Source organism: Prionailurus viverrinus, chromosome B4 (assembly GCF_022837055.1).
Source record: "Prionailurus viverrinus isolate Anna chromosome B4, UM_Priviv_1.0, whole genome shotgun sequence".
NCBI lineage: Eukaryota > Metazoa > Chordata > Mammalia > Carnivora > Felidae > Prionailurus > Prionailurus viverrinus.
This window is the reverse complement of record NC_062567.1, coordinates 68198195-68210784: the sequence shown is the minus strand read 5'-3', so window position 1 is coordinate 68210784 and position 12590 is coordinate 68198195. Positions and strand designations below refer to the sequence as shown.

The 12590-nt window shown below is 37.3% G+C and overlaps 1 protein-coding gene across 6 annotated transcripts in view; it reads left to right on the top strand.

Moving 5' to 3' along the window:
* The first annotated feature begins 124 nt into the window (after positions 1–124).
* Positions 125–12590, top strand: part of PUS7L (pseudouridine synthase 7 like) — a 33153-nt gene continuing 20687 nt past the window's right edge. Inside the window, exons 1-2 of one of the 6 annotated variants that reach the window (XM_047867848.1) lie at positions 130–149; positions 3275–4194. In XM_047867848.1, the coding sequence (XP_047723804.1) occupies positions 3291–4194 (904 nt within the window). In that variant the 5' untranslated portion in view covers positions 130–149; positions 3275–3290. Of the gene's footprint in view, positions 150–213; positions 392–1494; positions 1640–3274; positions 4195–7394; positions 8173–12590 lie in introns of those variants that run through there. The other 5 variants (XM_047867852.1, XM_047867847.1, XM_047867849.1 and 2 more) reach the window with 5 other exon arrangements.

The window sequence follows — 12590 nt, the reverse complement described above, 5'->3', positions numbered from 1 at the left end:
TCCGCAGAGAAATTCCGGGTCTTGAGTAAGGCTCTGCTTTAAGTGGCAGCCTGCCCCTTTAATTACTCCGCTGTCGGAGGCTAAGTATTTTAGCGCTTCCGGACATGCGCACAGTTTTGTGCCCCGGAATTCCGTAACGTGGACGTGAGGTAGACCGGGTCAATCTTGCGAGTTTTGGCGTTTCTGTGGGGGGCAATGAAGTGATTAGTAATGGGACCCCCGACTGTTTGCCCGCAAGCGGAGGGCGACATGGGCTAGTATCGTGCGTTGGGACAGGCGGGGGAAGTGCAGGGAGAAGTGGAGCCATTGGCTGTGTCTGGGGGGTACTTTCGGATTAGCCAGAAGGCAACACCGCCGGAGACTAGTTCTGCAAATTGGTGACAGAAAGCAAGTAAGAGTGAGTTCGGCTGAGCGTTGGCATTGGAAGAAAGAGCGTGAGGGGAAAAAGCACTACCTGCTGCGTTTCTAACATCTCCCCAGAATCTACCCTCAACCAACAATTACCCTGTCTTGGGTTAGCCAAACTACTCACTCCCCTCTCCACCCTGTACCCTCATCAAGAAATCTGTTTAGGAACACTGCACATTTGTGTTTAACTCCACGTGGGCTCCTTGGCCCCCTCCAGCTCAGCTACATTCTTTTATAAAATGGTTGTTGTAATTCCCTGATCATTACGTTCTTTTCAGTTCTACCTATCCTAGTAGTTTAGAATGTCGTCACATCTTGCTTTTACTGGGAGAGAGTAGATCCTTATTCTTTACAAGGCCAATCCTAAAACAGTGCTCTTGATCACATTGCTTTGAAACTCTTGGAATACTTCATCACATTCATCCTGCGCATTGCCATTATTCATCTTATTAAAACAACTTTTTGGATTGTGCCATATTTCTACTCAAACACCTGCAGTAGCCATCTATTGACCACTCAATAGATCCTAAGTCCTTGGCAGGGCATTCACTGGCAGTTTGGCTCTAATCCAAACTGTATTTTCTAGAACTGTACTGTAAGACATTACTCCTGTATCTGGGCTGTTCAATTTTCCCTGGCACATTGCATATTTTGTTTGTATGTTACTTCTACGTTTTTACCTTATTTCTGTCTCTTGAATAATTTTGAAGACTTAGATGGCCACTTCTCACATTACACCTTTTCTGATTATCATAGGCCGGAGTGATCTCTTTTTTCTTCCTCTTCACTCTTACAGCTCTTATTTTGTACTAGTTTCATTTATTCAACAGTCAGTATTGGTTGCATGCTTACTATATGCTTGACGCTGTTCTGAATGTGAGATAATTAGTCAATTAGGCAGACACGGTTCTGGCTCCCATAGAGCTAACATTGTAGTTGTGAGAGATCTACCGTAAATAATAGGGAAAATTATTAGGTAGAAATACTGTGCAGAAAATTGAATAGAGTTTGGTGAAAGAGTGCCTTGCTGGTTCCTTTACCTTATTAGTCAGGGAAGACCTCTCTGAGGATGTCATTGGGGAAAGGCTAATTTAATCAGCAGGAACAGTTAACACAAAGGAACTGAAGAAAGCCGGTGTGGTTGGGAGTATAGTGGGTAATGGGGAAAGGGTACAAGATAAGTTTGGAGAATAAACAGAGGCCAGAATCTTAGAAGTCTTTGGAAGCCAGGGTAAGCAGTTTGGATTTCATTCTAAATGTGATCAGAGGTTTGAAAGAGAATTGTGATATGACTTAATTTACCTTTTAAATCATCATTCTGGCTATGTGGAGAATGGACTATGGTAGGCTAGTAGTAGAAGCAGATGAGAGGCCTTCACAATGTATAAGAATTACTGAGGTGGAAGTACTGTGTGATCAAAGGACAGCCATCATGTACTGTCATCTCTTGACAGTAATCAGAGAGCCAGATGCTTAAAGCTGATGTAATTTTTTGTGATGAGACAGTGAAGGTTATGACCAAGATGACGTGGAAGTGGATTGAGGTGGAGATCAAGGACTGTGGTGTTAAATAGACGATGCATGTAGATGGACGTGAAAGTCATGCTGGGTAGACATTGAGGGAGGCACTAAAGGCATCAGTGAATGAAGAAGAGTCATCTGGGGATCAAAGAGAAGATGATAGCAAATGGTAGAGCCTGATGGCATGAGCTTCGAAAGAGCTGGGATTTGGGGAGGTAGAGGAGGGATAAATGGTTTGGAGCTGTGGCAAATAGAAAATATTTACTATCTCCAGGTCCTAAGTTAGGTGGGTGTCAAAGGAAAAAGAGTCCTCACTTGAGAAGACTAGAGAAGAAGCCTGAGGAAATAGCCAGGTTTCAGTTATGGCAAGAAACTGAGGAGACTGTGCAGGAAATCACGGAAAGAAGGAAAATAAATATATCCTCATTTAGTCCAAGAAATTAAGATATAGAGACTTTGCTGTGATTTCTACATGGCATAATTGGGGGGTGGGGGTTTGCTAAATTGGTTCAGATTGGTAGAATACATTGTAGAAATGGGGTGAAGGTTCAGATGATGACAAATTACCTAGAGATTGTAGTTAACACACAGAACTGAGTAGTATGGGGCCCATGGGCATTTTATCTTTCTTACAGCACTATCTGATATAGTAGCCATGGGTTATGTGAAGGGTGAGTAAAGGCTTCAGAGGATTCTCTTATCTACTGCTTCAAGAAAATCTGTAAGGGTTTTTTTCTCTGATGCTAGTTGCATGGTTGGAATTTTTCTGTGCATCAACCTTAAAAACTTGTGTCTGTAAAAGTTTGTAACTGGGCTTTCAAGAAGGTTTAAGATTCTGGATTAATTTAAGCCTATTTTGAAGCATAATCACATTGCAAGTTTCATTTATCAATTTGGACTATTTCCTCCTGTCTTCTAGTCCCTTTTCTCATCTCTAACCCCTGATATATACAAATCTAGCCACAAATTCTCTAGAATTAGTTAGAAATTTTCAGGGGTGGGGTTTGGACAAATCATTGTTTAAGTCTGTGTTCTGGTCCCTTCTTTGTGGGCCTACACATGGTATTTTTAAAGCAGACTTGAAACGGACCCATTTTAATTCTGGATAATAGATGAAAGCTTGGAATGGGTGAAGTAAAGTTGCAAATCATCAGTTTCATGAGAAAAAGATTGCCTATTAGCTTATCTTGGTATAGGAGAGTCAAAATGCCCATGAAATAATTTGTATTTTAAGGGGACCAGGATTGAAAGGGAGAAAGAAAAATAAATCCTGCAAATTTATTTTTTTCTTGTTATCTATAACTTTTCTTTTGGGTAACTGACTGCTTCTTTGTTTCTTTTGTAGGCATTGTTATTTAAGAATGGAAGAGGATACAGATTTTAGAATCCGGTTTAGTTCTTTGTGTTTTGTTACTGATCATGTTGGATTTCGTGGCACTATAAAAAGCTCACCAAGTGATTTTGTTGTTATAGAGATTGATGAACAGGGACAATTAGTTAATAAGGCACCAAGTAAACTGATTAGTAAAGTACTACCTGAGCCAAATAACTTTGCCAAAAAGACAAAACTTGATCTTCAGAATTTGTCCTTTGAAGAGGGAAGCAACCAAGAAGTTAGTATTTTTGCTGGGTGCTCTGGTGCTGATCAATATCATCAATCTGGTTCAGAAAGGGAAGATACTATCAGTGATGGAACTTCCAAAGGCGAAGAAGAAACAGTTGATGTTTTAGGTACCTTGTTAGATGAAAAAACTAACGAACTACTGAATCACTTTGCCTGTGATATAAAAGAGAAGTGGAATTCTAAAACTGAGCTAATTGGATCATCTCCTGAATTCTCATTAGGCAGAATCCTTGACAAAAACCAGAGGGCTATTCTGCACAGTGCTATTAGGCAGAAATTTCCTTTTTTAATAACTGTAGGTAAAAACAGTGAGATTGTTGTAAAACCAAATCTTGAGTATAAGGAACTCTGTCACTTGGTATCTGAAGAAGAAGCATTTGACTTTTTTAAATATTTGGATGCAAAAAAAGAAAATTCCAAATTTACTTTTAAACCTGATACAAACAAAGACCACAGAAAAGCTGTCCACCATTTTGTCAACAAAAAGTTTGGAAACCTTGTGGAAACCAAATCTTTCCCTGAGCTCAATTACAGTGCTGGGAATCCAAATGTAGCAATAACAGTAAGATTTCGGGAAAAAACACACAAGCACAGGAAGAGGTCTCTTTTTGAGTACCGGGATAGAAAAGTTATATATACAGGTAATTTAATAAATCATTACCATTTTCCTCAACAAACTTAGTTAAAATTGTGTGAAAGATGAATAATTTCAAATGAATTAAATAGAATTAACCAGAGGACTCTTGGGAAAAATATTTGGGTCTGGTTTTTAGTGGAAGATAAAGCCTTACAAATTACACTAATTTTAAGAATTAACCTTATTGATGAAAGTATGGTTAACATCAGCACAAACATATAAAGTTGAAGCAGTTAGTTTGTTAACGTTTTATTGGCGATAAATCTTGATTTCATATTTTAAAAGTTATTTTTATTAAAATTAAGTATTCAGAGATAAGTAGAATGCATCTGCTCTGCTTCACTTTCCCGAAGTGAAGAGAATACCTTGTTATCTAAAACAATTGAACTTCATGTAAATTAAACAATAAATAAGTAAATAAAACAATTGAACTTCACTACCCAAGGTAGAGAGCCTAAAAACTTGTAAGGAGGTCCTTCCTTTGACTCAGTCACTCTTTTAGAGAGGAGGTTCTCAAACTTTAACATGCGTTAAAATCACCAAAAGGGCTTTTTAAACAGATTTCTGGGTCCTGTTCTCAGAGTTTCTGATTTAGAGGGTTTGGGGCAGGGCTTTTTACAAATTCCCTGGTGATGCTTTTTCTACTGGTCTAGGTACCACATTTTGAAAATCACTGTTTTAGTGGGTATGTTCAATTCCTAAGATTGGATGGAACTGATGAAATATATATATTTTTAAGTTTATTCATTTATTTTTAGAGAGAGAGAGTGTGTGCAGGTGCTGGGGTCATGCTCACATGAGTGGGGGGGGTGGGTAAAAAAGAGAGGGAGAAAAAGAATCCCAAGCAGTCTCCTCAGTGTCAGTGCAGAGTTCAGCATGGTGCTTGTTCTCACGAATTGAACTGTGAGATCATGACCTGAACAGAAATCAAGGGTAGGATGCTTAACTGACTGAGCCACCCACCCAGATACCCCTGATGAAACCTTATTCTGTAAGTTTAGTTCACCAGATTTAATTGGCCAGTATCTTACATGAAGGATGGGAAGTGTTTCAGATGGTCATGTTTTATAGATTCATACAGCAAAGCTTTTTTTTTGGTTAAAGACTTTTATTTATTTATTTTAAGTGTTTATTTTAATCACCCAGTACTCATCATGATATTCCTTAATCCCTATCACCTATTTCACCCATTCCATTCCCCTCTGAAAACCATCAGTTTGTTCTCTATGGTTAAGAGTCTGTTTCTTGGTTTGTCTCTCTCTTTTTTCTACTTTGCTTATTTTTTTTTGTTTTGTTTCTTAAATTCCATATGAATGAAATCATATGGTATTTGTCTTTCTCTAACAGACTTTTTTCACTTAGCATTACTCTAGCATCATCCATGTTGTTGCAAATGCCGAGATTTCATTCTTTTTTATGGATGAGTAATATTCCATTGTATATGGTATATACAGAAGTGTATACACCTCTTTATCCATTCATCAATCCATCAATGGACACTTAGGTTGTCTGCATGCCTTGGATATTGTAAATAATGCTGCTATAAACCTAAGGGTGCATGTATCCCTTTGAATTAGTGCATTTGTATTCTTTGGGTAAATACCCAGGAGTGAGATTTCTGGATCATAAGGTAATTCTATTTTTAACTCTTTGAGGAAACTCCCTACTGTTTTCCACAGTGGCTGTACCAATATCCACATCCTTACCAACACCTGTTGTTATGTTGTTGATTTTAGCTATTCTCAGAGATGTGAGGTGATACCTCATTGTAGTTTTGATTTGCATTTCCTTGATGATAAGTGGTGATGCACATTTTTTCATGTGTCTGTTGACCATCTGTATGTGTGTTTTGGAGAAATGTCTGTTCATGTCTTCTGCCCATTTTTTAATTGGATTACTTATTTTTTGGGTGTTGAGTTGTATCAGTTCTTTATATATTTTGGATACTAACCCTTTTTTGGATATGTAATTTGCAAACATATTTTCCTATTCTTTAGGTTGCCTTTTTGTTTTATTGATTGTTTCCTTTGCTGTGCAGAAGGTTTTTATTTTGATGTAATCCCAATAGTTTACTTTTGCTTTTGTTTCCCTTGCCTCAGGGAACCTATCTAGAAAAAATGTTCTGTCAATGATAGAGAAATTACTGCCTGTCTTCTTTCCTAGGATTTTGATGGTTTCCTGTCTCACATTTAGGTCTTTAATCCATTTTGAATTTGTTTTTGTGTATGGTGTAGCAAAGTAGTCCAGTTTCATTCTCTTGCAGGTAGCTGTCCAGTTTTCCCAACACCATTTGTTGAAGAGACTGTCTTTTTCCTATTGGAAGTTCTTTCCTGCTCTGTTGAAGATTAATTGACCATATTATTGTGGGTTCATTTCTGGGTTTTCTGTTCCATTCCATTGATCTTTGTGTCTATTTTTATGCCAGTACCATACTGTTTTGATCACTATAGATTTGTAATATAACTTAAAATCCAGAATTGTGATTTCTCCAGTTCTGCTTTTCTTATTCAAGATTGCTTTGACTATTTGGGGTCTTTTGTGGTTCCATACAAATTTTAGGGTGAGTTCTGTGAAATATGCTGTTGATATTTTGATAGAATTTCTATTAAATGTATAGATTGCTTTGGGTATTATAGACATTTTAACAATGTTTGTTCTTCCAATATATGAGCATGGAATGTTTTTCTGTCTTTTTTGAAAATTTCTTTCATCAGTGTTTTATAGTTTTCAAAGTATAAATCTTTCACCTCTTTGGTTAGGTTTATTCCTAGGTATATATTATTTTGGGTACAATTATAAATGAGATTATTTTATTAATTTCTCTTTCTCCTGCTTCATTGTTGATATATAGGAATGGCAAGTATTTCTATACATTTATTTTGTATCCTGTGACTTTAGTGAAGCCATTTATCAGTTCTAGCAGTTTTTTGGTGGAATACTTAGGTATTCTGTATATAGTATGTTATCTGCAAATAGTGAAAATTATACTTCTTCCTTACAAATTTGGGATACCTTTTATTTCTTTTTGTTGTGTGATTGCTGTGGCTAGGACATATCACATTGATTGGTTTGTACATACTGAATAACGCTTGCAACCCAGGAATAAATTTCACTTGATTGTGGTGAATAATTTTTGTTTAATGTGTTGTTGGATTCAGTTTGCTAGTATATTGTTGAGAATTTTTGCATCTGGGTTCATCAGAGATATTGGCCTTGTACAGCAAAGCTTTTTAAATAAAATCAGCAACCCAAATTTGTGTAGATTGCATGTGGCACAGAAACAGGATTGTATTATATAATACAGGATTCTGTGGTATAAATGAAGAGATTGGACCTTGAATGTAGGTCTGACTTTATGTTAGGACTTCAGTTCATAAAAAGATGTATGAACTTTTTAGTATCTTTAAGATTTAATTTCCACAAATATAAAAATGGAAAGAATAATACCATGGGCAAGTTACTTAACAATTTGTAACTTTTTGTTGTACTTTAAAAATGGTGTAATAGTAAAACCTAATTCACAATGATATTCTAACAATTAAATAATGAAAATGTTTAGTGTGTAATAGTTATCCAAATGTTGGTGTCTCTCCTGGAAATTTCTGTCTGGTTGTGTGACTTGCCTTATCCATGAGAAAACTGCTGGTATAGGACTTGATACACGAGGCATGCAGTAAATGGTAATAGATAAATCTGTTTTGAAGGAAAAAACAAAACTAGTATTACATGTGGAAGGGAGAATTGCAGTTAAGTGATTTAAGCAGTTATAGATTTTATACTATTTGAAATTCTAACAGCATTACCTTGAATTAATGAACTAAAAAATTATGGAAACTTTTTATATATTAGTGTAAATTAGTTTTACAAAATCTATGAGTAATTGGAGGGATTTGTTAAGGGGAGGAATTGATGGTACTACTCCAGAGAATAGTATGAAGATATTGGGATATCCACAAGTCCAAGAACAAAGAAAAAGACAAAGGTAAAGTATACTTATCTCAGATTTTGCAAAGGCCACCCTTTTTTAAGAAAAAAATAGCTCATATAAAAAAATTTCTTAAGTAGGCCTATCTAAAAAGTAGAACACTTAAAACACTTTTTAATTTTAGTTGTTACAAGGTATACGTAACAAAATTTACCACTTTAACTACCTTTAAGTGTACAGTTCAATGGTATTGAGCACATTCATATTGTTTTACAACCATTACCATCATTTATCTTCAGAACTTTTTTATCTTCCCAAACCGAAACTGTATACCCATTAAACAGTAACTTGCCATTCTCCTCTCCACCAGCCACTGGCAACCACCATCCCATTTTCTGTCTCTATGAATTTGACTACTCCAGGTATCTCAGATAAGTGGAATCATAAAATATTTGCCAAGTTGTGACTGGCACATATCACTTAGCTGAAGATCTTCAAGATTCATCTATGTTGTACATGTGTTAGAACTTCCTTCCTTTAAAGACTGAATAATATTATATGTATATATACCACATTTTATTTACCCATTCATCTGCCAATGGGCATGGGTTATTTCTATCGTTTGTCTATTGTGAATAATACTGCTATGAACATGGCTGTAAAAATATCTGTTCAAGTCCCTGTTCTTAGTTCTTTTGGATGTGTACCCAGAAGTGTAATTGCTGGGTCATATGGTAATTCTGTATTTAATTTTTTGAGATAGCACCATATCCATTTTCCTAGAATACTTTTTGCAGAAGAAAATATATGAAAGATTTAAACATCCAGTGAAATTTTTATTTTAAGAATTGCATTTTCCAGCTCTAGAAGTGTCATTTAGTTCTTTCTTAGGTCTTCAACTTATTATGTTTATGTTTTCCTATAATCTTTGAGCCTATTTTTAATAGGTCTTTAAAAAATGTGTGCTAATTCTGTTGCTGTCATTTCTGGATGTGCTTCTAGTGAGTGTCTTTTAGTTGTGTTGTGGGTCATATTTTCCTGCTTCTTTGCATGTTTAGTAATATTTTTTGAAGGTCAAACTTAGTGAGTGTTACCTTGTTGACTGTCTGGATTATGTTGTCTTCATTTAAAGAGTGTTGAACTTTGCTTTAACGGGTAGGAAGTAATTTGCAAATGCATTTGAGGCTTCATTTTGAGTTTGACTAAGGGAGGTCTAGAGTAGGCTTTACTCTAGAGCTGTCAGTCATATAGTTCTACTATTATAGCATGATCCTTCTGTGGCTTCTCCTGCATGCCCTTGCTATTTAGTTAGATTTCTCCTCTCTGTTCTCTTTGGCTGCTCTCCAGCTTTGTATAATCTCTGACAAAGAGATTACAAATTGACTAGATTACAAATGCCTAATATTTCATCATTTAGCCTGGTGGAATGTGGTAGCCAGCATTCAGATAGCCCCCAGTGATCCTCAACTACTGATATTCATGACCTTTTGTAATGCCCACCCACAATGAATCAGGGCCATCCTGTCTAAGTAATAGAATATGGCAGCCACAGTGAGTGACTTCTGAGGCTAGGTCATAAAAGGCATTTCATATTACTTATTCTGACAGAACCAAGACAGCATACCTTGAAAACACTCAAGAAGCCCTATAGGGAGAAACTGATGTTTCCCAACACTAGCCAGCATCTACTTAGCCACTGATGTGAGTGAGCCACTTTGGACATGACCTTTAGCTTCAGTTAATATTTGACTGCAACTTCATAGTATCCCTCAAGCCAAAGCGGTCCAACTTCTGAATTCCTGCCCCACAGAAACTGCTGGAATAGTATGTTGGTCTTCTCAGACTGCTATAACAAAATACCATATACATGAGTGGCTTAAACAGTAGGCATTTATTTTCTTACAGTTCTGGAGACTGGGGGTCCAAGATCAAGGTACCAGCAGGGTTGATGTTTAGTAAAGGTTGTCCTGTTGGGTTGTAGACAGCCATCTTTTTACTATGTGCCCACATGACCTCTTTTTTATGCACACATGGAGAGAGAAATTAAGAGAGAGGAAGGGAGCTCTCTGATGTCTCTTCTTATAAGGACACTAATCCTATTGAATCAGGGCCCCACCCTTATGACATAATTTAATGTTAATTGCTTTCTTACTGGTCCCATCTCCAAATTCAGCCACACTGGGACTAGTACTTTGACATAGGAATTTGAGGATTGGGGGTGGTGGTGGTGATGCAGATATTTAGTCCATAACAGATAGGAAATGCTTATTATTTTATGTCACTAAAATTTGAGGTGATTTATTGTGCAGCATTAAATAACATATTTTGGTACCAGAAATGAGTTGCTTCTATAACAAAAGCCTAAAACTTGTGGTAGCAATGTCTTCGGACCTGTTGGCAGGCAGATGTTTGAAGTTACCTCAGGGAGGCTATCAAGGACAGTTTAAAGGAAGGGACAGTATTATTAGAACCTGGAAGAAAGGAATACTTGTTATGTAGTGACACAAAGTTTGGCCACCTTGTTGTAGGCAGTAAAATGGAAAGTAGAAATGTTTCTAAAGAGGAGCACCATAGCTAAAGAGATTTGTAGGCAAAGTGTTGAAGGCTTCTTTTCTACTGCTTGTAGTAAAATTCTAAAGGAAAAACTGCTAGATATAAAGGAGCTAGAACTCACTGGGTTCAAAATCATTTTTTTTCTTCAAAAAAAAAAAAACAAACCCCAGTTTCTTAAGATGGCACATTATGTTTAAATTAAGAAATGGCTTCCAGACAAAGAGAAAATCATGGCAAGGTCAGGACATGTTCTAGCAAGGAAATCTAGGGTGTGAACTGTGAAATCCTTTTTTAAAATTTTTGCACAAACCTCTACCAGTGTCTCAGAATGATTCAGACAGGCAAAGGCCCTCTGGGGACTTGAAGGGCATGACTCAAGGATCCCCTGTGTTAAACAGTAATACCCCTAAGGATTTAGGGGACATTTTCCCTCAGTATCTTCAGTAGAAGCCCCAAGTTGAAAACATCTGGTCTTCACAAAATTTGAGTGTATCCTTGTCTAATAGAGCGAACCCACATAGTTTTTGAAAAGGTCAAAGACAGTACAAAATAGAGGCCTTTGTACTACCAAACTTTTATTTTGTATTTATTTATTATTATTATTATTTAATGTTTGTTTCTTTTTGAGAGAGACAGACAAAGCATGAGATGGGGAGGGGCAGAGAGAGAGGGAGACACAGAATCCAAAGAGGCTCCAGGCTCTGAGCTGCCTGCAAAGAGCCTGACACGGCTTGAACTCATAGACTGCAAGATCATGACCTGAGCCGAAGTTTGGCACTTAACTGACTGAGCCGCCTAGGCACCCCAGTACTGCCAGACTTTCAAAGGCAGGAATTGGGCTAAGAAAACTACTGCATTATAAATAGGTAACTTTTCGGAAGAGGAAGTTTCACTTGGAGGGCAAAATTGACACCCAAAAGTGGACTCTAGAGCTATAGTAATTATTCCCAGATACTGGGAGGACTGAATGCTAATAAAGGAACAACAACATATACCTGGCTGGATTCAGAACTGCTGTGTAAGAGTAACTTGTAGGTATATCTATCCCCCCCCCCCCCCCCCAGTTTGAATAAAGAGTATATAGCACTTGTCCTACGTGTGTTTCAACATTTCAAGGTGTGTGAAAAGCAGATTTGTCTCTTTGTGTCACGGTCCTTCAGAGCCTTCATATTAAGAGAAATTGTATTTGAGGATTCTGATTTGATATGTATTCAAGGAACCTTATCTATAGCTGGGCCTGATTTAGATAAAAAAAAAATGCTAGAATTTGAACTGTTTTAATCGTATGAGTGTTGGAGGCCTTGGGAAGGAATGAGTATGTTTTGAATTGGGGGTTTGTGTGGTCGTACTAAAAGTATTCGAGCCAAAAGGTGGATCGTAGTTCTCAACCCCAAGATTCTTAATGCTCTTCTCCTGGTACTCACACAGAGTGGCTTTTGCTGCCAGTAGAATATGACACAAGTGATGGTGTATGTGTCTTCTAAGGCTAGATCATAGGTAGTATTATACTTTTTGCCCATGTTTCTTGGATTGCTCATTGTAGGGTAAGCCAGCTACTATACTGTGAAGATATACATATGGCTCACTGGAGGGCTGAGGGCTGTAGCCAACTGCCAATACAACTTGCCAGCCATGTAGGTGAGTCCCCTTGGAAATGGATCCTTCAGCTCCTGTCAGGCTTTTGAATAACTATATTCCCAGCCACATCTAACTGCAGCCTCTTGAGAGAGCATGAACTCAAACCACCAAACCAAGCTGCTCTTGAATCTCTGACCCACAGGTGCTATGAGAAATAAATGAACACTGTAAGCCACTGAGGTTTGCAGTGACCTGTTATGCAACATTAGATAAATAGTATATAGCAATTAATCCTAGGTATGTGCAGATTACTAAAAAGCAAACACCTCAAGGGATCACCTATG